The sequence below is a fragment of the Oenanthe melanoleuca genome, chromosome 15, assembly GCF_029582105.1.
Source record: "Oenanthe melanoleuca isolate GR-GAL-2019-014 chromosome 15, OMel1.0, whole genome shotgun sequence".
In the NCBI taxonomy this organism is placed as follows: Eukaryota; Metazoa; Chordata; class Aves; order Passeriformes; family Muscicapidae; genus Oenanthe; species Oenanthe melanoleuca.
The window spans coordinates 282,407-306,746 of record NC_079349.1 but is presented as its reverse complement, the minus strand read 5'-3'; the positions used below and the strand labels follow the sequence as shown (position 1 = coordinate 306,746).

The following is a 24,340-nucleotide window of genomic DNA, read 5'->3' as shown; positions in this document are numbered from 1 at the left end:
AGGAGCTGTGCATTCACAGGGAAGGGGAATCCAAAACCAATTCTGCTGGAAATGGCTGATAAAGATGATTGCATTGTGAAGCCTGGCTCTCAGAGGCCTCTTTTTCTTTGAATTCCCAGTATCTGATGCACTATGGCTTGAGAAAAGAGGTGTGTGCATCAAATTAGGCTTTTCTGTGGGCAGTGATTGCACAGTGCCACTGAGCATGGCCCCAGCAAAATCCATCCTGTGCTCTCTGGGAGGAGACTGAGCCTCCTCAACTCACCACAGGTGTTAGTTTTAAAAAACTGGAATGTTATGTACCTGACAAAGTGCTTGGCAAGCTGAGGGAAAACAGAGATTTGTATTGTTATTATTATTTAATATATAAATAAAGGCCTCTCTGGACTGAAATTGAATTTCAGCAGCCTTCCTGGAGGCAATTAAAACCATTAGCTTCATCAGCCAAGGCCAGTGTTCTAATGTCTCTGAGACACTCAGGCTGCCAAAGTTAATTCTTCATCCTTCCCTTAATAGGACTCAGATGACATTTTAAAGGCACAACTTCAGTAGATTTGGCTGAGCCTTAACTGTTCCCCCTGGGAAATGATTCCCTGGAGGATGCTCAGACTCTGCAGAAGGGTCTGAGTTCAGATCAATCACCAAAACCCATCCCTCACTGCAGGGGCTGCATGGGGAATGTCCCTGTGAGGGGGGAATGCTGGAAATGCTGGAAATGCTGGAAATGGTGGAAATGCTGGAAATGCTGGAAATGGTGGAAATGCTGGAAATGGTGGAAATGTTGGAAATGTTGGAAATGTGGGATGGGAAGGTGACCCAAAGGGACATGGAAACCCAGCTCACTCATGTGCTTGGACTTAGGGCAAAATGGAATTGTCACAGATTTCCAGCAGTGGAAATGCTGTGGGTTGACCATAACTGTGGTTATGGAATGTGTCCCCTGATTGATGAGGGCATGCAAACATTTCCTGTCCTTGCTGTACCAGGGAGTGAGACTGAAACACCAATCAGAGGTGTGATCAATATCACACATACTGATTGATATTGGTACTGATCACTAATCACACACAAATCAGAAGTGTGATATCAAACACAAATCAAACATAAATCACAGGTGTGATCAATATCACACATATTGACTGATATTGATATTGATCACTAATCAAACACAAATCACAGATGTGATATCAAACACAAATCAAACACAAATCACAGGTGTGATATCAAACACAAATCAAACACAAATCATAGGTTTGATATCAAACACAAATCACAGGTGTGATATTGAACATAAATCAAACACAAATCACTGGTGTGATATCAAACACAAATCAAACACAAATCACAGGTGTGATATTGAACATAAATCAAACACAAATCACAGGTGTGATATCAAACACAAATCAAACACAAATCACAGGTGTGATATTGTCCCAGCTTGCAGGACTCGTTCTTTAAGGCTGTAAAGCCAGATTTGGTTCAAGAATTTGCCTTTTTCTGGAAGGTGATTTTTCCCTCAGAGAGGAGATTTCAGAAGTGGTTCAGGCAGGGAGGTGGCTGTGTTGGTGCCTGACAGTGGGGCTGTGACCTGGCACAGGGACAAACCCTCAGACCAGCCTTGGTGTGGGAATTTGAGCCCAGCCCCTTGGCTGATGTGTGACCCCAAAGGCAGAGCCAGAGGATGCTTTGCAGCATGTGCAGGAGAAATTCTGGGTTAGAACTTCCTTTGGAGGAACCAGGGGAACACTCTGAAAGCAGAGGGGGCAGCTGTGCCTGAGAGGTGACAAATTTGGGACAGGATGGGACAGGACAGGAGGGCAGTGACCCTGGAGAGGGAGCCCTGAGCAGACCCAGGGGCTGTTGTGCTCCTGACTGCTCACTCTTTAACTTCCCATGAAAAAGGAGCTTTTCTCTTCTGGACACAAACAATTTTCCTTGTACAGAGTCTTTCAGCCTGAATGACCTTTCCCAGCTACTCCAGAGATGCAAAGTTCCATCTCATTACAACAATATATTTTCATGTTCTGTGCAGTTATTTATAAACAGAGGGTTGGATATCACTCTGATTTTGGTTTTTGGTTTTTGGGGTTTTTTTATGAGCAGCAGAGAGCTGACAGGAAAATCCACACAAACCCCCAGCACAGCTCTGGGGCTGGGTTTGTGTCCCCAGAACCACTTGGCACCTCACTGCTCTCCTTAGAGGAATTTTAATGGGGAGTTTATGGGTGGAGCTGCTTCAGTTTGATAATCTCTAATGAAATACTTCATTTGGGTGGGAGGTTTTATTGTGTGTGTGGAAAAGAATAGAAAATCCCAAACATATGTGAAAGGACCAGTTTTTATTGGAAAAAGTTTTGGAAAAGATGTCATTCCTTTTAGTACTTTTTAATAATAAATAAATGTTTTGAGTGTGTTTTCAGCTTGGAATTTAATTAATAGTGAATCAAGATTGAAATAGAAACGCAGTATTTCAAGGATCAAAATGAAAACTTTTTGATTACTAATTTTTTTTTTCCTTTGGTTTATGAAAATGTCAAGTCTATCCAAAATCAAGTCAGGAAAAATGTTTGAAAATTCTTCTAGGATGAGAAAGTTTTTCCTGCCTGGCTCTGTTCTGCTGATTACATATTAATACTGCCTGGCTCCCTTTGCTGGGTGTGGCTTTTTTGTCATTCTTTTATGAGAACTTGCATGGAAAATTAAAACACGCTCTGATTAATTTAAGAGGAATGGCCAAACCACGCTGTGCCTCTTGCATTGTCTGTCCAGGTTTAACACAGGTCCTGGGGAGAGCACTGAGGAGTTACAGGTTAAATGTTCACAGAAGTGCAATTGGCTCTGCAGAAGTGCTGCAGATAAAAGAGAGGCTGGGCAGGAGGTTTGTCCTGCTGGGTCCCTGCTGGGGTCTGCACTCTGGGGTGCCAGCCCAGCTGTGTGTGTGTGTGTGTGTGTGTACAAACACAGCTCTGTGTGTGTGTGTGTGTGTGTGTGTACAAACACAGCTCTGTGTGTGTGTGTGTATACAAACACAGCCCTGTGTGTGTGTGTGTGTGTGTGTGTACAAACACAGCTCTGTGTGTGTGTGTGTGTGTGTGAGTGTACAAACACAGCTCTGTGTGTGTGTGTGTGTGTGTGTGTGTGTGTACAAACACAGCCCTGTGTGTGTGTGTGTGTGTGTGTGTGTGTGTGTATACAAACACAGCCCTGTGTGTGTGTGTGTGTGTGTGTGTGTGTGAGTGTACAAACACAGCTCTGTGTGTGTGTGTGTGTGTGTGTGTGTGTACAAACACAGCCCTCTGTGTGTGTGTATGTGTGAGTGTGTGTACAAACACAGCCCTGTGTGTGTGTGTGTGTGTGTGTGTGTGTGTGTACAAACACAGCTCTGTGTGTGTGTATGTGAGTGTGTACAAACACAGCTGTGTGTGTGTGTGTGTGTGTGTGTGTGTGTGTGTGTATTTACACAAACAGCTGTGTGTGTGTGTGCAAACACTTGTGTGTGTGTGTGTGTGTGTTTACACAAACCCAGCTCTGTGTGTGTTTGTGTATTTTCACACCTGCTGCTCCAGCCCTGGAGCTGCCAGGACCCGGCTGGTTCTGGGGATGCTGGCAGGGGTGGCACAGGGGGCACAGTGCCCTGCCAGGTGTGTGCCTGTGCTCTGTGAGTGGGTTTGGAGCTGCCAGGACCCGGCTGGTTCTGGGGATGCTGGCAGGGGTGGCACAGAGGGCACAGTGCCCTGCCAGGTGTGTGCCTGTGCTCTGTGAGTGGGTTTGGAGCTGCCAGGACCCGGCTGGTTCTGGGGATGCTGGCAGGGGTGGCACAGAGGGCACAGTGCCCTGCCAAGTGTGTGCCTGTGCTCTGTGAGTGGGTTTGGAGCTGCCAGGACCTGGCTGGTTCTGGGGATGCTGGCAGGGGTGGCACAGGGGGGCACAGTGCCCTGCCAGGTGTGTGCCCTGTGCTCTGTGAGTGGGTTTGGAGCTGCCAGGACCCGGCTGGTTCTGGGGATGCTGGCAGGGGTGGCACAGGGGGCACAGTGCCCTGCCAGGTGTGTGCCTGTGCTCTGTGAGTTTTTGCTGCTCCCATCCCGGTGCTGACCCCGAGCACCATCCCGGTCTGGCAGAGGGATGCCCTGCAGGGTGACCCCGCCGAACTGTGTGTGTGTTCAGACCCCACCAAACTGTTTGTTTGTTCAGACCCCCTCACTGTGTGTTTGCTCCCCTTAACTCTCTGTTTGTTTGCTCAGACCCCACCAAACTCTGTGTTTGTTTGCTCAGACCCCCCAGCTCTGTGTTTGCTCCCCTGACCCTGGCTCTGTTTGCTCCCGTGTGCAGCTGAGCAGAGAACACCAGGTGGCCCTGTCCTCCATCACTTACATCGGCTGTGCTCTGTCCATCCTCTGCCTGACCATCACGCTGGTCACCTTCGCCGTGCTCTCGTGAGTAATTGGAATTTTCCCTGCTGAGCAGCTAGCACTCAGAGGGGCAGCAGAGCTTTCCAGGCCACTGGGTAGGATCCTTCAGGTACTCAGATAAAACAAAGGCTGTTAATTCTACAACCTTCCTTAATTAGATCCTGCCCATGTATTTGCAACACTTGGTTGGTTATTTCTAAATTACTTTCATTTCCTGAAATGGGATGGTCTTTATATAGCCAGCTATTTCCATCTCGTGAGAGATTTTAATTTTTTTTTAAACTGTCCATGCTTTGCTATAGCTCAGGAATCTTGCAAGGAGAGGTTGTAGATCTTGCTCTGAAGTGCAGTGTGAGCAGGGGCTGCAGGACCCCCCTGTGCCCCCCATGTTAGAGTTGCTCGGAGCACAGCCAGCCCTTTGTGCTGGCTCAGGAGGGAATTCAGTCAGGAATTCTCAGTTTGTTTGAACACAGTTACCTCCCAGGAGCCTGTGTGCACTCAGTGCCTGCTTCTCCAGCTGTGTGTGGTGGGATGAGGGGCCCTGAGCAGTGGGGGGTTCACCCCACAAACCTCACAAACCTGCCCCACAGGGCTGCCCTGGGTGTCTGTGCTGGGTCTACCCCAGGGCACTCAGCACCTTCATTCCTCTTTGTGTTCACAAATGAGTGTGAGGCTCAGCTGGGCTCCATGCAAATATTCTGGGGAAAAAGGTTTCATAAAGGTTTGTGTCTGAATAAAAAGCAGAAAAGCTGACTAAGGGTGAAGCAGCTTGTCCAAGGCTGTGCAGCACTTTGGGGGACAGGGAGTGGGATTCTTGTCTCCCTTCACACACCAAAGCAGATTGCTCCCATGGAGAGCTGGATTTTTGTTTTCTGTGCCCAAGCATGCAGTTTGGACACTCTGTTAAGAGGCCAGTTTCTAGGGAAAAGGACTTGCTGAATCTCAGTAAACTGATGGCAGTGTTTGTTTTCTCCAGACCCCGTGTTATTTCCAAGTTTCAAGATCTGTGTTGGTCATACTTGGATTGACAGCATTATGTGTGGCAAAATCCACTCAAAACAATTGATATTGTATCAAAACTCTATTGATATTTTATCAAACCTTTATTGATATTATATCAAACTCTTTATTGATACTGTATCGAACCTTTATTGATATGGTATCAAATCCTTTACTGATATTATATCAAACCCTTTATTGATATTGTATCAAACCCTTTATTGATGTTATATCAAACCTTTATTGATATCATATCAAACCCTTTACCGATATTGTATCAAACCCTTTTTTTTATATCAAACCTTTATTGATATTTTATCACACCTTTATTGATGTTATATCAAACTCTTTATTGATACTGTATTCAACCTTTGTTGACATTATATCAAACCTTTATTGATATTGTATCGCATCTTTATTGATATTATATCAAACCCTTTATTGATATTATATCAAACCCTTTATTGATATCATATCGAACCCTTTATTGATATCATATCGAACCCTTTACCGATATTGTATCAAACACTTTTTTTTATATCAAACCTTTATTGATATTGTATCACACCTTTATGGATATTATATCAAACCTTTACTGATGTTCTATCACACCCTCATTGCCATTCAGTCACTGGTCACTAATTTGCCCATGTTCACCCCACTCTGCTGGTCCCAGGGCAGCAGGCAGGTCCCCCAGGCCGGTGGGAGGAGGGCTCAGAGCACTCCCTGCTGACCCCAGAGGCAGTTTCGGTGCTGCAGATAACCCACAGTCCCCCGGTGCCCCCGCTGAGCCGCCCGTGTCCCTGCAGGTCCGTCAGCACCATCAGGAACCAGCGCTACCACATCCACACCAACCTGTCCTGTGCCGTGCTGCTGGCCCAGGTGCTGCTGCTGAGCAGCTTCCAGCTCAGCCCGTCCACCGTGAGTGCCTCGGGGCAGGGGGGATTGGGGGGCAGCACAGGGCAGGGGCTGGGGGGCTCTGGGATCAGCTCCAGGGCATGGGGGGCTTGGGGGGCAGCCCAGCTCTCACAGGCTCAGCTGCAGTTTTACAGGTGCAGGTTTCCCCTAAGCCCAGCCCAGCTCACTCAGGCTCAGCTGCAGTTTTACAGGTGCAGGTTTCCCCTAAGCCCAGCCCAGCTCACTCAGGCTCAGCTGCAGTTTTACAGGTGCAGGTTTCCCCTAAGCCCAGCCCAGCTCACTCAGGCTCAGCTGCAGTTTTACAGGTGCAGGTTTCCCCTAAGCCCAGCCCAGCTCACTCAGGCTCAGCTGCAGTTTTACAGGTGCAGGTTTCCCCTAAGCCCAGCCCAGCTCTCACAGGCTCAGCTGCAGTTTTACAGGTGCAGGTTTCCCCTAAGCCCAGCCCAGCTCTCACAGGCTCAGCTGCAGTTTTACAGGTGCAGGTTTCCCTTAAGCCCAGCCCAGCTCTCACACACTCAGCTGCAGTTTTACAGGTGCGGTTTTCCCTTAAGCCCAGCCCAGCTCTCACACACTCAGCTGCAGTTTTACAGGTGCAGGTTTCCCCTAAGCCCAGCCCAGCTCTCACACACTCAGCTGCAGTTTTACAGGTGCAGGTTTCCCTTAAGCCCAGCCCAGCTCTCACAGGCTCAGCTGCAGTTTTACAGGTGCAGGTTTCCCTTAAGCCTATTCCAAACCTGTATTGGTGAAATGGGGACAGCAGCACAAGACAGCCAGACCTGTTTTACAGCATTTGTGAAATGAAATCCTTCACAACTCTGGGGATTTTTTAGCCCTCCCTCCTGTGTAATTAATATGGGATAGCACTAAAGATGCCAAAGTTGACTAAGGTGATGTAAATACTGTCTGCTGAGCTTTTATTTTTATAATCCATCCTATTGGAATTCAGGGGTTGTGATTCATCCTTTTATTGTTTTTCTGTCCTCACCTGCCCCGTGAGGCTTCCACAGCACCTAAATATCTGCAATTGCAGCTTCAATTGAAGTGCTAAGTGATCGTTTACAAAAAGCTCTGTCTTCACAAACAGGACTTTGATCTTTCCAGTACACCCAACTAATTTATTTATTTATAAAAAGCTGGTCATTGACACCTTCCATGGACAGTGCTAGAATGATACTCTTAGCTGATCATGGCAAGTTCCAGAAGGCAATTATCCCCAAACCAGGGTGCCTGTATTCCAGAAAAAGCAAATATCTTTGTAGACACGTTTTTCCCTACACTGCCCAGTCCCTAAGATCCCTTTGCTGTCCCCATGGCCTCTGCTGGCTTCCCTTGGACTTCCAGTGAGAGATTTGTTCCTTCAGGTTTGCACTCCTAGTTCCTCCCTCTGCTAGACTCGAGAGCATCCTTGTTACAACAGGTGCCCAAACTGCAGCCTGCAATTAAAATAATTAACCACCCACAGCTCTTCAGGTTTCTAAAGCCTTCCAAACACCTGGGTGTGTTTGTGGGGAAAATGGGAATTTTATTTAGAACAGGAAAATGAACATTGAAGCGTAAGGTGTTAGCCAGCACTGGGTGTTTTCCAGCACAGCCAGAAAATCAAATGTCTCTGTTACCTGGGTCAGGGTATGTCTCTTTCTCACTCACAACTCCTGCCTGGCTTTGCTGGAAACTTTCAAACACAGAGATGAAACGAGCAGCTTTTGTTTCTGATATATCTGTAAATTACCTGTATGTTTTAAGACCATCCTCAGTAAAAAAAAGACAACTATCCTCAGTAAAAAAAGACAATTATCCTCAGTAAAAAAAAAAGACAGTTATCCTCAGTAAAAAAAAGACAACTATCCTCAGTAAAAAAAAAGACAGTTATGCTCAGTAAAAAAAAGACAGTTATTTTGTGGGAGGCCTTTGTGAAATTCTGCTTTACTTTCTCATCAGCAATAGCAGGAGATCTTGCTGCTGGCTTGGCTCTCTAGCTGCCAGCTCTAAGAACAAGATCTGATTTTTGAGAGTAGTCTGCTGAAATTGGGGAGTTCCACATGGTGCAGCCAGAGAGTAAAGGCTCAGCTGCTCAGTGCTTTCACAGAGGGCAATTTTGGCACATAAGAGCAGCTCCTAAGCAATAATTATGGCAAAAAAAACTCCACCAGAATGAGCAGCAACTTTGCTGTGGATTTGATGTGCAAATCTGAACCTGGGTATTACACAAAATTATATACAGACCAACCTCCTGCTGCTTCACTGGGTGTTACTTTTCTGCTGTTTGTGATCCAGATTGTTTGGCTGCTCAAAAGTTGGAAATTATCCATTTGACAGAACTAGCCTGTAAGTCAGCTTTATGTTGCATTTGTATTTTTGTGGTCTAATCTTCTGGTAGAAATCAAAAGGCATTAAAATGGATTTTATAGCCTTATGATAAAATTAACTGGAAAGGCTCTTTCAGCTTTTGTCAATAAGCTAATCTGCTTTAATAATATGTCACTGAACTTTGTGAAACACTAAACCACATCCAGACCTCACTTACATGAATTAACCCCAAATTTATTGCTTTTGAATACATGTAGTCCCACTGGATTTGCATTAGAATGTCCAAGTGAGTCTGTACAGGAAAACCTCAATTTTCATTACACATTATTTTTTATTTTTTTTTTAAGGTAAGAGGATTTATTACTCTGGAGCTATCTGAAAATGCAGTAGAAAAATGGAATTGTCTATTGTCTTTTTAAGGCAATAATTTTTTCTTTTTAAGACAGTTTTACTTCAGCAATTTGGCATTTAGCCTCTAAATGTCTATAGAAATAAAAAAAAAAAAAGGAAAACCAATGTGACTGTATCAGCAGGAACTAATGCATTCCTTTTTACTCTTAATTTAGCTGCCTTGCAAGATACTGGCCATTCTCCTTCATTTTTTCTTCCTGAGTGCATTTGCATGGATGCTGGTGGAAGGATTCCATCTGTACAGCATGGTGATCAAAGTCTTTGGCTCAGAAGAGAGCAAGCACTTGTATTATTATGGGATTGGATGGGGTAAGCAGCAAGAACTTGTGTTATTATGGGATTGGGTGGGGTAAGCAGCAAGAACTTGTGTTATTATGGGATTGGATGGGGTAGGCATTTAGTAGCTGCTTATTTAAGTCTCCTCTGTATAGGAGATTATATCCAGAAGCATGTTGGAAATTGTCCCCTTGTGATCAGTTTGCCTTGCTGAGGGTGGGGCTGTGGATGAGAACATGGATAATTTCCTGTGTAATTCCTGTGGATCAGGACCAGAACTGTCCCTGTGTAGTTCCTGTGTAAACCCTGTGCAGTTCCTGTGTAGTTCCTGTGCAGTTCCTGTGAATCAGGACCAGAACTGTCCCTGTGTAATTCTTGTGCAGTTCCTGTGTAATTCCTGTGCAGTTCCTGTGAATCAGGACCAGAACTGTCCCTGTTTAACTCCTGTGCAGTTCCTGTGTAAATCCTATGCAGTTCTTGTGTAATTCCTGTGTAATTCCTGTGGATCAGGACCAGAACTGTCCCTGTGTAATTCCTGTGCCATCCCATGAATATTTCTCCACCTCCCAGGGCACTGCACCAGTCAAAACCATCTGGGAACAGAGTTTCCTCTAAACACAGAAATCCTGCAGACCTGTGACATTTTCATTATGTTAAATCAGCCTTGACTGGGCACCTGAGTTTGGTTCTGTCTCTTGCTGCTGGGAGTGATGCTCTGGGTAACCAGTGTCACCACTGGTGTCCTCTCACCTGCTGCTGGTGCACCCTGTGAGAAACTCTTCTCTCCTCTCTGAGCTGTTCTGGATTCTTGGCAAAAATGCACTTACCTGGGGAAAAATGGTTAAATTCTCTTACCTGGGGGAAAATGGTTAAATGCACTTACCTGGGGGAAAGAGGTTCAAATCACTTACCTGGGGGGAAGAGGTTCAAATCAGGCTGCTGTTGCTTCACTGCTTGGATTGCAGAGGCAGAAAGTGCATCCACCAAACCCAGCTAAAGAGGACTGTGATTGCCAAGGAAATTAGCTCTGATTCAGTTTAACAGTTAAACTAGTACTTTATTAAAAAGTAATTTTGTTTGTCTGACAGCAGCTGATTTAAACATGTTGGATTAAACAGCTGCAGGAGGATGTCAAGTTAGGCTTAATTTGAAAATGAGTCTGAGCTGTTCTGTTGACACCAAATCCAGCAGATCTGGCAGGGCTTACTGGCAGCTGTGCTTCTATTGCTGACATTGCATCTGCCTTTCCCAGGCTGCCCACTGGTGATCTGTGTCATCTCTGCATCCTCATCCCTGGACAGCTATGGGGAGAGTGGCAAGTGAGTCTGAGGGGACCTCACCAAGGACAGCCTGACCTGGAGGGAGTTTGGGAAAGTGTGCACTGGGCTGGGCTGCTGCAGGAGCCCCTGGGGAGCAGGGCAGAGCCTGCTGGAGAGCTTGTGTGGGCATTTTGTGAAACAAGGAGCCCCCAGCCTGCTTTTCACTGACATGATGCACAAAAAGCTCCTGAGATGTTTTTCCTACTCTTCACTGAAGAGCTCCTCAGTGAGCTCCCTGCTCAGGGGGAAAGTTTGCACCAAGATGGGAGTAATCATTGATTAAAGATATTGAATCTTCTGGAGAAAACTGCAGTTACACCTGGAATCGGAATGGATAATGTCCAACACTTTGAAAATCAATTTCTAATTTAGGAAAAGAAGAGCAAATTTATCTGAAAGAACACCATAGGATTTAACTCTAAAGTAATTCACCTGTGGTAAACCTGTGGTAAATCTCTTTGGGGCTGCAGGAGGGGCTGTGAAGGTGGCTGTGCTGCCAGTCCCTTCCCCAGCCCCAGCTCAGTGTCAGTGAGACAAATTCTCTGCAGTGAGACAAATTCACTGCAGTGAGACAAATTCAAATTCCCTGCAGTGAGACACTCCCAGTGCCCCAGCACAGGGACAGCTGTGCCCAGGGTACCAAACAACAGGTTGCAAATGGAACATTTCCTCTCCTCCCATCTCTGCACCCCTGTGGAGCTGGGTGGAGCCACTGGCTGTGACAAACCCAGGTGAGATCCCACCTTGGATCCCCCAGTGAGGGGCAAAGGAGCTTTCTCCTGCTGTGCTCTCACATCTGCTTCCAGAATTCATCAGTCTTTTGCACTCTCTTTGGTGGTTTGACAAGTTGGGATTTTTTTTAAATTAACAACATGACTAATTAAATGTCTGTCAGTGTGTTTCCTCCAAACCAACTCTGGTTTTCCCCCACAGTTGCTGGCTCTCCCTGGAGGATGGAGCAATCTGGGCTTTTGTGGCACCAGCACTGTTTGTCATCCTGGTAGGTGCAGGCACAGCAGGGTGTGCTGGGGCAGGGCTGAGCCCTCAGGGCTGCCAGCTGCTCCTGCGGAGCTCAGGGTCTGCTCCTGCCCCTGGGCTTGGGCTGCTGGCATGGGCTGGCTGGATGGGGCAGGGTGTCCAGCTGGGCTTGCTGTCAGGTAGGGCAGGGCAGGGTGTTCAGGTGGGTTTGCTGGGTTCAGGTTGATCAGCTCAGGGATGTTCAGGTGGGTTTGTTAGGTTCAGGTTGTTCAGCTCAGGGGTGTTCAGGTGGGTTTGCTGGGTTCAGGTTGTTCAGCTCAGGGGTGTTCAGGTGGGTTTGTTAGGTTCAGGTTGTTCAGCTCAGGGGTGTTCAGGTGGGTTTGTTAGGTTCAGGTTGATCAGCTCAGGGGTGTTCAGGTGGGTTTGCTGTCAGGTAGGATAAATTGGGAGGTCAGGGATGTTCAGGTTGTTCAGCTCAGGGGTGTTCAGGTGGCTTTTCTGGTTCCAGCTCTAGTGAACCTTCCAGGGAGGGTGCAGGGTCAGGGCTCAGCCCTGGTGCACAAACACTCCAGGGCAGTCAGTGATGCTCACACACCACCCTGCAGTGAGTTGTGTTTCACTGTGATCACCCAGGAGCCAGGAGTGTTTGCAGAGACCTGGGCCAGCCCAGCACCTCCTCCTGTTTCTGATCTTTCACTGACCAGGCTGTCTGCAGTGTTTTCTGCAGGCTGCAGTGCCAGATTGAGAGCCTGGGGATGCAACAGACTCACTGACAGTGAAACCAGGTCACCTTCAAAGCTTTATCAAGACTTTTAGAGACATGGACATTGAAAAAAAAAAAAAAAAAAAAAAGCACAGAGACCTGCCCAGATTTTGTCAGACAGAAACCCCTCCCAAATCCTGCTCACAAGCCAAAGGCAGGAATTCATCCATACACATATAACTGGTGTTTACCTTTGCAAGCCTCAGGCACACCCTGATTTCTGGATATGAGTTTACATTCAAAGGTGTGTAGATATCAATGACTGGAGAGCAGTTAAAATCTAACATGTCCCCTCCCCACACCAGCACTTGCTCCCTGGCCATTGCTCAGCACCAGAGGAGGGGATGGGATGCAGTCAGAGGCACCAAACCTCTCCAGGCTGCTGCCCAGGGATGGTGGCAGCCACAACACCAGGCAGTGATTGCTCCCTGGGCAGGCACAGTTTGCACAATCTGCAGCTGCTTGGCAGAGAAACTGAGAGTTTAATTGTCTGGCTCTAACTTATGGTGTACAACTGCTATTTGTGCAGCTGAAATCATGTTCTTGTAGGGATACAAATACTTTCAGAAAGAGTGAGCTCACAAGAGCAGTTTGTTAAATAGTCTAAAGCCAGCTCTGCCCAAAATAGCAGCAAGAGAGCTGACAAATTACCTCCCTGGGCTTGGGTACTGCAGCTGAAAAATGTGTGAGTGCCTGTAGGGAATAGCAGGGCTGGACAGTGTCTGGTGTGAGTGCATGCCTGCCTGTGCTCCTTCAATAACAATGAGCCACCAGTTGCATAAACTGGCATTTGAGTCTGAAAATGCTTCTCCAAGAGCAGTTTGTGAGCAGTCTGGCCACAGTGTCTCTGCCAAGAAGAGGATTGTGCTGTAGGAAATCTGGGGGCTGCTGTTCCAGCCTCCAGAGACAGGGCAGGCACAGCCCAGGTTCATCCTGCCCAGCTCAGGCTCCAGACACCAGGGAGCCTGGACAGAGTGAGGTGGGGAAAACTCTCACACATGCTTTTCTGGGCAGAAATTCACAGAACCTGCCAGCCCTGGGCAGATTCCCACACCAAATCTGCTCTTTCCTTGGGATATGATGAAGGAAATAGTTCCTTCTGTATGCAGGGCTTTTGGCTTCTACCTACATCTTAAAGTTTTAAGATTCCTCTCCCCCACACACCAAACCACAGCACACAAGCCTCTATATCATCCTCTTATAGCAGCTTCACAAAAAAAAAAAATAAAATTAATGCAACTAATTTGCAAAGCAAACTGAGCTCAGCCCGAGCTGCCCTGGGACGTGTCTGCAGTGGGAAAAACCCAACTGGACAAAGCACCTGAATTTTTGACAGAAGGCATTAAAAGTTCTGGCAGAAGGGTTTGTTTGTTGTCAGCCATCTGGTGTTCCCAGAGCTGTGGCAGAATTTAGGGAATGGACAGGGAGGAGGAGGAGGAGGAGGAGCTGGGCTGCCCTACAAGGCTCTCACTGCTGTCCTGTCAGCTGTTTTGCTGCTGGCACCACCTCAAAGGATTTGCAGAAGTTATTTACAAAACATGATTTGGTAAGAATAGGGAAAGTGATCCCAGGACATTGAATTTCACCTGTTAAAGCTCATTGAACTTGTTACTGAGGAGCTGGCAGTTCCTCAGGATCCCCTCTGGATAAATTCAAGAGCCATGGCAAAAATGAACAATTTCAGATATGCTCTGATTAATCACCAGGTGATGATCTGCCCCTAGACACCTGAAACTAAAAAAGGGGTCAGGAGATTTCAAAAAAACCCAAGGAAATCATTATAATCAAATTTAAACATCTTTAATTCACCCTTTCATCCTCAGAATTAGAATATTTATGCCAAAGTGGAGGATGATTATTGAGCTAGGAGCTGCACTTTTTTTTAAGTCTTCTCTTTCTTTTTGTTCTGTAGTTCAGGATAGTTTTTTCTACCCTTGTTCTTGGTGCTTTGTAGCTGATGTGCAGTTGTGGACAGGAAGGGGAAAATATGTCTTTAACCTTCTCATTATCTGCCTATTTTTCCTTTAAACCCAAGGTCTTTGCACAGCAAGTCTTTGCCACGTTTCCTTGAAATGGTAAAGATTCCCTTCTTCCTTCACCTGTGACTCCAGCACAAACTTTCTTTTGTGGAACATTTTCAGTGTTGTTCTTTTCAAGATTTCCTGCTTTTCTATTGGGAATTCTTTTCATTTTATTGGTGTTTCTGCTGGACCCAGCATCAAAAAGAGAGGAGCCTTTGAAGAGCAGGGTCAGGCTTAGCATCTTTTCTCATTGCTCCTGTAAGAGACTTGGAGCTGAACTGCAGGTTTGGTGAGAAGCTGTGGCAGCAGAGGGGCAGAAAACAGAGAATCAGACACCTGGCCCTGCTGAGGAAGCTCCTCAGGCTATGATTTGTCCACACAAGGGGCATTTATTCCCATCAGGTTATTCATTTGTGTGCTGGGCACCCTGAGCACCTGGGCTGGCAGGCACAGCACCGAGCCAGGATTTCCCAGGCAGGTGAGGGGGAAGAGAGCAGCAGGAGTTCCCTCCGTGGGGAGGGGATCAGTGACGAGCTGCAAACGGCACCAGCCCAGCCCTGGAACCTCTCGGGGCAAACAGACAGCCCAGGAAGTGTCTGTTTGCTGTGGTGATTGCACAGCTCCTCCAGGGCACCCCAAACCCAGCAGGACCTGCTCCCTGAGCCAGCAGGACCTGCACCCCAAACCCAGCAGGACCTGCTCCCTGACCCAGCAGAACCTGCACCCCAAACCCAGCAGAACCTGCACCCCAAACCCAGCAGAACCTGCTCTCCTGACCTATCCCTGCTCCTCTCCCTCTAGGGAACCCCAAACCCAGCAGGACCTGCTCCCTGACCCAGCAGGACCTGCTCCCCAAACCCAGCAGGACCTGCACCCCAAACCCAGCAGGACCTGCATCCCAAACCCAGCAGGACCTGCTCCCTGACCCAGCAGAACCTGCATCCCAAACCCAGCAGGACCTGCTCCCTGACCCAGCAGAACCTGCATCCCAAACCCAGCAGGACCTGCTCCCTGACCCAGCAGAACCTGCACCCCAAACCCAGCAGGACCTGCTCCCTGAGCCATCCCTGCACCCCAAACCCAGCAGGACCTGCACCCCAAACCCAGCAGGACCTGCTCCCTGAGCCATCCCTGCACCCCAAACCCAGCAGGACCTGCACCCCAAACCCAGCAGGACCTGCATCCCAAACCCAGCAGGACCTGCTCCCTGAGCCATCCCTGCACCCCAAACCCAGCAGAACCTGCACCCCAAACCCAGCAGGACCTGCATCCCAAACCCAGCAGGACCTGCTCCCTGACCCAGCAGAACCTGCACCCCAAACCCAGCAGGACCTGCTCCCCAAACCCAGCAGGACCTGCACCCCAAACCCAGCAGGACCTGCTCCCCAAACCCAGCAGGACCTGCTCCCTGACCCAGCAGAACCTGCACCCCAAACCCAGCAGAACCTGCACCCCAAACCCAGCAGAACCTGCACCCCAAACCCAGCAGGACCTGCTCCCTGACCCAGCAGAACCTGCTCCCCAAACCCAGCAGGACCTGCATCCCAAACCCAGCAGGACCTGCTCCCTGACCCAGCAGAACCTGCTCCCCAAACCCAGCAGGACCTGCTCCCTGAGCCATCCCTGCACCCCAAACCCAGCAGAACCTGCACCCCAAACCCAGCAGGACCTGCATCCCAAACCCAGCAGAACCTGCATCCCAAACCCAGCAGGACCTGCTCTCCTGACCTATCCCTGCTCCTCTCCCTCTAGGGAACCCCAAACCCAGCAGGACCTGCTCCCTGACCCAGCAGGACCTGCTCCCCAAACCCAGCAGAACCTGCACCCCAAACCCAGCAGGACCTGCTCTCCTGACCTATCCCTGCTCCTCTCCCTCTAGGGAACCCCAAGCCCAGCAGGACCTGCTCCCTGACCCAGCAGAACCTTCACCCCAAACCCAGCAGGACCTGCACCCCAAACCCAGCAGGACCTGCACCCCAAACCCAGCAGGACCTGCTCCCTGAGCCATCCCTGCACCCCAAACCCAGCAGAACCTGCACCCCAAACCCAGCAGGACCTGCATCCCAAACCCAGCAGGACCTGCTCCCTGACCCAGCAGAACCTGCACCCCAAACCCAGCAGGACCTGCTCCCCAAACCCAGCAGGACCTGCACCCCAAACCCAGCAGGACCTGCTCCCCAAACCCAGCAGGACCTGCTCCCTGACCCAGCAGAACCTGCACCCCAAACCCAGCAGAACCTGCACCCCAAACCCAGCAGAACCTGCACCCCAAACCCAGCAGGACCTGCTCCCTGACCCAGCAGAACCTGCTCCCCAAACCCAGCAGGACCTGCATCCCAAACCCAGCAGGACCTGCTCCCTGACCCAGCAGAACCTGCTCCCCAAACCCAGCAGGACCTGCTCCCTGAGCCATCCCTGCACCCCAAACCCAGCAGAACCTGCACCCCAAACCCAGCAGGACCTGCATCCCAAACCCAGCAGAACCTGCATCCCAAACCCAGCAGGACCTGCTCTCCTGACCTATCCCTGCTCCTCTCCCTCTAGGGAACCCCAAACCCAGCAGGACCTGCTCCCTGACCCAGCAGGACCTGCTCCCCAAACCCAGCAGAACCTGCACCCCAAACCCAGCAGGACCTGCTCTCCTGACCTATCCCTGCTCCTCTCCCTCTAGGGAACCCCAAGCCCAGCAGGACCTGCTCCCTGACCCAGCAGAACCTTCACCCCAAACCCAGCAGGACCTGCACCCCAAACCCAGCAGGACCTGCACCCCAAACCCAGCAGGACCTGCTCCCTGAGCCATCCCTGCACCCCAAACCCAGCAGAACCTGCTCCCCAAACCCAGCAGAACCTGCTCTCCTGACCTATCCCTGCTCCTCTCCCTCTAGGGAACCCCAAACCCAGCAGAACCTGCTCCCTGACTCATCCCTTGCACCCCAAACCCAGCAGAACCTACTCTGCTGTCCCTCCCCTGCAACCCAAACCCATCCCTGCTCCTGACCCACCCGTGCTCCTCTCCCAGGGCACCCCAAACCCACCCCTGCTCCCTGACCCATCCCTGCACCCCAAACCCAGCAGAACCTGCTCCTCTCCCTCCCCTGCTCCTGACCCAGCCCTGCTCCTCTCCCTCCAGGGCACCCCAAACCCATCCCTGTACCCCAAACCCAGCCCTGCTCCCTGACCCAACCCCTGCTCCTGACCCATCCCTGCTCCTCTCCCTCCTGCAGGTGAACATTGCCATCCTCGTTGCTGTCACCAGGGTCATCTCCAGGATCAGTGCTGACAGCTACAAGGTCCATGGAGATGCCAACGCCTTCAAGTAAGTTTTCCTGATTGGAATGGTTGTAACAACAATCTCACAGGGGCAGGGCTGCACCGGGGCTCCTCCAGGACACTGCACCACTGCTCTTCAGCAAAAGCAAACACTGTTACAGGGATTTTAATGCTCAGCTGTACTTTGTTAAAGCTGGTTCTGTGCCGGGAGAACCCAGCAGGAGCTGAGGAATTTCCCTGCCTGTTACAGTCTCAGCACTTGCTGATTCATTATTTTCCCTTTTATTCCTGGAGGCTTTGCTCTTCCTGCTGCAGCCAAAGCTGGATGTCACAGAGCACCATCAATCTGTGCTGGGTTATTGCAGCTCTTCTGCTTCTTCTGCTTTCTAGCCCCTGCTCAGCACAGTGTTTAGGCACAGCTTATCTTTAAGTCTCTCTTGACACTGCAAAGCACACAGACTTACACTGGATTTAAGTGTGTGCCTGAATTCAGTGCCTGGGGTGCTGGCCTCAGAGTGAATCATCTCTAAAGTGGCACTAGCAGGTCTGGAGGGGAAATGCAAGGCAGACTCAAAGCTGCCTCTGAATATAAAAGGACAAATTCTCATTCCTGAAATAAGTAGAGAGATTACATGTGTGTAGCTAAGAAGATAATTTAACACATCTAGGCTAAATTAAGATGCTGGATATTCCATTTTGCATCTCCTAAAGATGCTTCAGCCCAAATAGAGAAATGACACAGTGTATAAATAAAATACCCAACAATTGAAGGCAAAACCAATACAATTAAACAGTTTATGATCAGAGACACTAATTAAAGCTTAACAGACTCCTGTGACAGTCTGAACTGTGAGTATTTGGTCACTGGAGTAATTTGCTGTGTGTGTGAAAATAGCCACTGTTTTAGTGCCTTAATTCTGCAAGAGCAGTTTACTGGAAAGAGCTGAACAAAGGATCATTATCATCTCCTGTTTATTACTTGAATTTACTTAAACCCAAGCTTTTTGTATTGCTTTTGAAGCATATCCAACACATGCATGGAATATGAACTTTTCCTTTAGTTGTGATTGATTATTCTTGAACCTTTTATCAGAGGATTAGCTACTGACTCTCAGCAAAATCATTTTGAGCAATAATTCAGTTGTGGCTTAATGAGAATGTTTTGCATCCAGGGAGCAGATTTTCTGCCAAAAAGCTAATTTAAATGTTTTAGTTTATAGAATGCTGGTTCTAATACCTTGAAACATTTACATGCATGCATACAGCATTTGTTTGAATTATTCATTCCTTTTTTAGGGACATAACTAATCATATGTTTGAGTTTAAGCATATGAGTAGCCACTCTAAGCTTAATGCAATTAAAGCAGATTAGTTTAATGGAATTGCTCATGTGCTTGAAAATGCACATGATTATATTTCTGAGTTATGAACCATTTGAACTCTTTCCTTACTTATTCTGCTGCATCTGAGGACTTAACTCTGCTCAGCACGTTCATTGACACATAAGGGCCTAAATAAGGTTTTTTTGTTGTTTCCCCAGCCTTTCAAAGTCTCAGGCAAAGTGATTTCTCTGTTCCAGTGAGAAGAGATCCCCAAAGTGCCAGAGTCAGAAATGTGCACGTTTCATTCCCTTGGGGCAGCTCCTGCCTGATCCCCTTCAGCACAGGCAGTGATTTATCTCCTGGTTCCCTGGACTGCAGGGGTTAAATCCAGCACACACAATTCCCAAAGGTCTGTTTGGCACTGATGGAAATGAGCTGGAGCAGAGGAGGAGAGCCCAGCCTGTCCCTGGTGCAGGATTTGGTTTCAGTTTAGAGAAGGACACCACACCTAGCCAAGCCCTGTGATTTCCCAGCCAGTTCACTTCTCTTTCTGCTGTCCAGAGCAGACAGTTCCATTAACTTTTCTTGAGTAAACTGCCAGGTCCAGCTCTTATTAAATACATTCTCACTGCTTACTCTGAAATGGTCCAATGAGTTGGAAAAATCTCTGTCATTTTTATAAACTGTGCACTTCAGCACTCAGTGAACCAAAAGTGATAGCTATCATAATCATCCATGGAGAAAGCAATTACAGCAAAATTAGAAATATTTCTTAGCATTTTACCCTATTCTTTCTTTCACTTCATAATTTCCTTCCAAGTTTGAGTCCCCCAAACTTAGTGAAATAATAAAGCACTTCTCCATTGGAAAAACATGTTTTCTGTTTAGTTAAATTAATGTCTGAAAACTGGGAAAAATGGCAGGAGCTCTAGTGAATGGGAGCAGAACAGGCTTCAGGAAGATCTCAGCACAGTAAATCATGTCAGCTGCTCTTGGTCCCATCTGCATCTTGTAACACACCACAGACCCCTGCACATGACACTGAAAGTGCAGTCTGTGGGTTTATTGTGGTTGTTTGAGGAGTGCACAGGACTCCTTTCCTGGCAGGTGGAACTGCAGCACTGGGTGCTTTTCTTTTAAAAAACCCGAATGGATCCCTCCAGATTTTCTGGTCAATTTGCTTTTGTAAGACTATTAAAGGAAACCTGTAATGGAAGTGGGTAATATTTTCTTGTCTCTTTTTCCCCACCCTTAGCTCCATAAAGCAACTCCAGAGCCTTTGGAATAACCAAACACTGTGGGAAATAGGCAAGTGAACATTTGTGTTCAAGAGAGGAATAAATCCTCCCTATTGTAAGGATCAGGGCCAATTCTTTCCCTTTTAAACTGCTTTCATTTTCCACACGATTTTCTAAGAATTTAATTATTTTGGCTTCTGGCCATGGGCATCAACAAGCCCTCCTGGGAAATTTGTTCTGTCACTCATTCCTGGATCCTCATGCATTTTCAGCACTTTTTTTTTTTTTTTGGATTTCCAAGAAGTGTAAGCTGTGCTGGAACAAACCCTGCCCCTGTGCCCACAGGGCTGGGATTGCTGCTGGGCAGAGCAGCCTGCTGCACATCTGTCCATGGAAAAGAGAAAATGTGCTCAGCTCCTCTGGGAACCTGCTGAGGTTCAGGTGATGCTGCAGGAGCAGCACAGGCACAGTGCAGTGATTGAATTTGGGGATGGAGCACAGACAGTGCAGTGATTGAATTTGGGGATGGAGCACAGACACACAGTGCAGTGATTGAATTTGGGGATGGAGCACAGCCACACAGTGCAGTGATTGAATTTGGGGATGGAGCACAGACACAGTGCAGTGATTGAATTTGGGGATGGAGCACAGGCAGTGCAGTGATTGAATTTGGGGATGGAGCACAGACAGTGCAGTGATTGAATTTGGGGATGGAGCACAGACAGAATGCAGTGATTGAATTTGGGGATGGAGCACAGACACAGTGCAGTGATTGAATTTGGGGATGGAAGCACAGACAGTGCAGTGATTGAATTTGGGGATGGAGCACAGACACAGTGCAGTGATTGAATTTGGGGATGGAGCACAGACACACTGCAGTGATTGAATTTGGGGATGGAAGCACAGACACACAGTGCAGTGATTGAATTTGGGGATGGAGCACACACAGTGCAGTGATTGAATTTGGGGATGGAGCACAGACACAGTGCAGTGATTGAATTTGGGGATGGAGCACAGACAGTGCAGTGATTGAATTTGGGGATGGAAGCACAGACAGTGCAGTGATTGAATTTGGGGATGGAGCACAGACACACAGTGCAGTGATTGAATTTGGGGATGGAAGCACAGACAGCAGTGATTGAATTTGGGGATGGAGCACAGACACCAAGTGATTGATTGAATTTGGGGATGGAGCACAGACACACAGTGCAGTGATTGAATTTGGGGATGGAAGCACAGACACACAGTGCAGTGATTGAATTTGGGGATGGAAGCACAGGCAGTGCAGTGATTGAATTTGGGGATGGAGCACAGGCAGTGCAGTGATTGAATTTGGGGATGGAGCACAAACACCAAGTGATTGATTGAATTTGGGGATGGAGCACAGATGTGCAGCAGGAGAGCCCAGCAGCTCCAGTGATGGAGATTTCTCTGGGAGCAGCAGGAGGGGCTGGGCAGGGCAGCTCTGCTCATCCACACCAATTAACAACAGCTTTAATTGCCTGTGGAACACTCTTCAGAATAAACCCTCGTTTTCTCTGATGGCTTAATGGCAAAGGTCAGAGGAAAATCAGCTCTGCCTTGGGCTTGGGGTTGAGATGCAGAGGATGCTACAACAGCAGTGCCATGAGAGAAACAGTTCCAAACAATGCTGGAGAAAGGAACTGGAGGAAAAGAAAGGTAAAATCCCACTGCAAGTGCAGTTTCCCTGGGGAAATCACAAACTCCTAAAATGCAGCTTGCAAGGATATTATGCTTTAATTCTTCATGTTTGTTTTTAATAACTTGCACTAAAGACGAGGAGAGGGACGTGTTTTGGTTCAGTACTTAATTTGGGGAAGTTTTTTTTTTTCTTTTGTATTTTTAGAATCTGGAAAGAGTGGAGGTGACAAGGAAGTTGATCTGTGGAAAGCCTTAGCAAGACAGGGATTCCTAAATCCCTGATTAGGTGCTTAAATTAGAATCCAGTGCTGCAATTCCCTGGAATTGTCTCCTCAGTATTAAAATTCCTGAGGTAGCTCCATTTCTGGTCATGGCCTTAATTTTGTCTGGCTTGATGGGGATTTGAAGTGAGACTTGAGTTTCAGTCCCTGCTCTACTGAATATTTAATATGAATTCAGAAATATTAATAAAGCAAGGATTAGGTAGGACTCTCCTCTCTCAGGGACTGCCTTGTGACTGATCTGTGAACTCACCTTGTCTCTCTGAGCCAGAGAACATTTAATTATTCAAGATGAGTGGGACAGGTTCAACAGGCAGGGGTGAGCAGCCAGCAGGGAGTGGAAATGCTTTTGTGCACAAATGGGAAGTGCAGTCCCTCGTGCCCTGGGTGCTCCTGCACTGGGCAAGGCTGTGACCTCCAAGGGAGACTTGGGGGAGGCTGGGAGAGCTGAGGCTGCTTTGGCAGCCTCTCCTGAGGCTCTGTGCTGAGAGGGCAGGCTGCAGAGCACTGAGGCTGGCAGGGAAGGAACAATTCCACCTCCCTTCCCACTCTGGATTTCGTTGCTGTTGCAACCTAGATTTTTTTTTTCTTTTTTTTTTTTTTTTTTTTTTCTGTAGCTCCAGTGCTTTAGTTTAGCAGCCTCTTCCTGGGTTATAAATGACACCCACAGGAAAGCAATGATCTGAAGTGACTGTAAATGGCTCTTGGGCAGATTCACACCATTATTCTGAAAGTGCAAATAACATTTGGGAAATGGGAAATTGCCTCCGCAGTTATTAGTTTTGTCTTTTTTTTTTTTTTTTTCCTTTAATTTGCTACTGCTCTGCCTAGAAATCACCCAAGATTAGGTAAGCAACTGTGTGTGTGCTGATTAAAGTGCATTTCTTGTGCCATCAGGCTGATTGTCTGTGCAGGCAGGGCAGGGAGGAGGAGGAGGAGGAGGAGGAGGAGGAGGAAGGGGAGGAGGCACTTGTGTATTGCAGGAATTCTTGAGCTGCTGCTTGGAGTCAGAGCAGAAGGAAAACCCACGTGTGTCCTTCCAGGATGGAAGTTCTGCCCATTAGATCAGGACTGGCAGAGTCCAGAGCTTGATTTCCTTTAGGAGAGCACCCAGACACCTGCCCTGACATCACCTCCATGCAGTGGGGAGAAAATTGGTTTCTCAGAAGGGGCCTGAGGGGTTTGAGCTGAGCTCTGACCCCATCCATCTGCTCTGTGGCTTTTGGCTCTTGCACGTGGCTCCCCTCTGACAAAGTGAAGCTTCTCTGTGAAAACAGAGTTCAGGATTTTGTGTCCATCTCTCAGACCTCCTTCCCTGCTCCCTCAGTTACTGACTCACCCTCTGTATTTATCCTCTGTGATGCCAATGCTCTGTCACCCCCATTTTCACAGATGAAAAAATCATTAAAATCCTGCCCATTGAAGGAAATTGGTGGTAAAGGAGAGTTCCACCTGCTGCCAGGACATAACTGATAAACTCTGACATTTTGTAATGCCCATTTCCATTTTCTCTTACAGACTGACAGCCAAAGCTGTGGCTGTTCTCTTGCCCATCCTGGGCAGCTCGTGGATCTTTGGCATTTTGGCTGTCAATGCCCATGCTCTGGTATTTCAGTACATATTTGCTGTTTTTAATTCACTGCAGGTAAGTACCTGGTGGGACAATTCATGGCTCCAGAAGTGCCCCTGAGATCCAATTAAATGGATCATTAGTAATGTTTTCACATGTTTATGCTCATTGTATTTTATTCTGTGTTCTTTCCTCTAGCTTTTAAGGCTGTGCTAAGCACAGTGTGCTGCAATTGCTTGTGTTTGAGCAGAACTTGTGTCCCACTCCTGGTTTGTGTTTCCAGTAGCAATAATTAAATAAATGAGACAGCACTGAGCTGCAGAAATGAAATGAAATTCCTTCTTCCAGCACTGTGTACCACAGGCAGGATTCTGCAGCAGAGACACCAGCCCATTTTTCAGAGGCAATTTGAGGTTTCATTACTGAGGCTGAGTGAAGGCAGAGAGGAATTTGTGGCAAGACCAGAGGCAGAGCTGCTCACAGTGCAGAGCAGCAGCTCTGTCCAGGCAGGAATGGAAACCTCAGCCCAGCTCTGAGCAGCATTTCAGGGAGCTGAGCCCCCACCCAGACTGTGCTTACAAAGGGAAGAACAACCA

The 24,340-nt window shown here is 48.0% G+C and overlaps 1 protein-coding gene across 4 annotated transcripts in view; it reads left to right on the top strand.

Moving 5' to 3' along the window:
• Nucleotides 1-24,340, top strand: part of ADGRD1 (adhesion G protein-coupled receptor D1) — an 87,354-nt gene that overhangs the window by 58,917 nt on the left and 4,097 nt on the right. For all 4 annotated transcript variants that reach the window (XM_056504524.1, XM_056504526.1, XM_056504527.1 and 1 more), the window contains 7 exons: nt 4,330-4,433; nt 6,218-6,329; nt 9,200-9,353; nt 10,573-10,639; nt 11,573-11,639; nt 17,626-17,717; nt 23,693-23,819. In XM_056504524.1, coding sequence (XP_056360499.1) covers nt 4,330-4,433; nt 6,218-6,329; nt 9,200-9,353; nt 10,573-10,639; nt 11,573-11,639; nt 17,626-17,717; nt 23,693-23,819 — 723 coding nt within the window. The remainder of the gene's footprint in view (nt 1-4,329; nt 4,434-6,217; nt 6,330-9,199; nt 9,354-10,572; nt 10,640-11,572; nt 11,640-17,625; nt 17,718-23,692; nt 23,820-24,340) is intronic.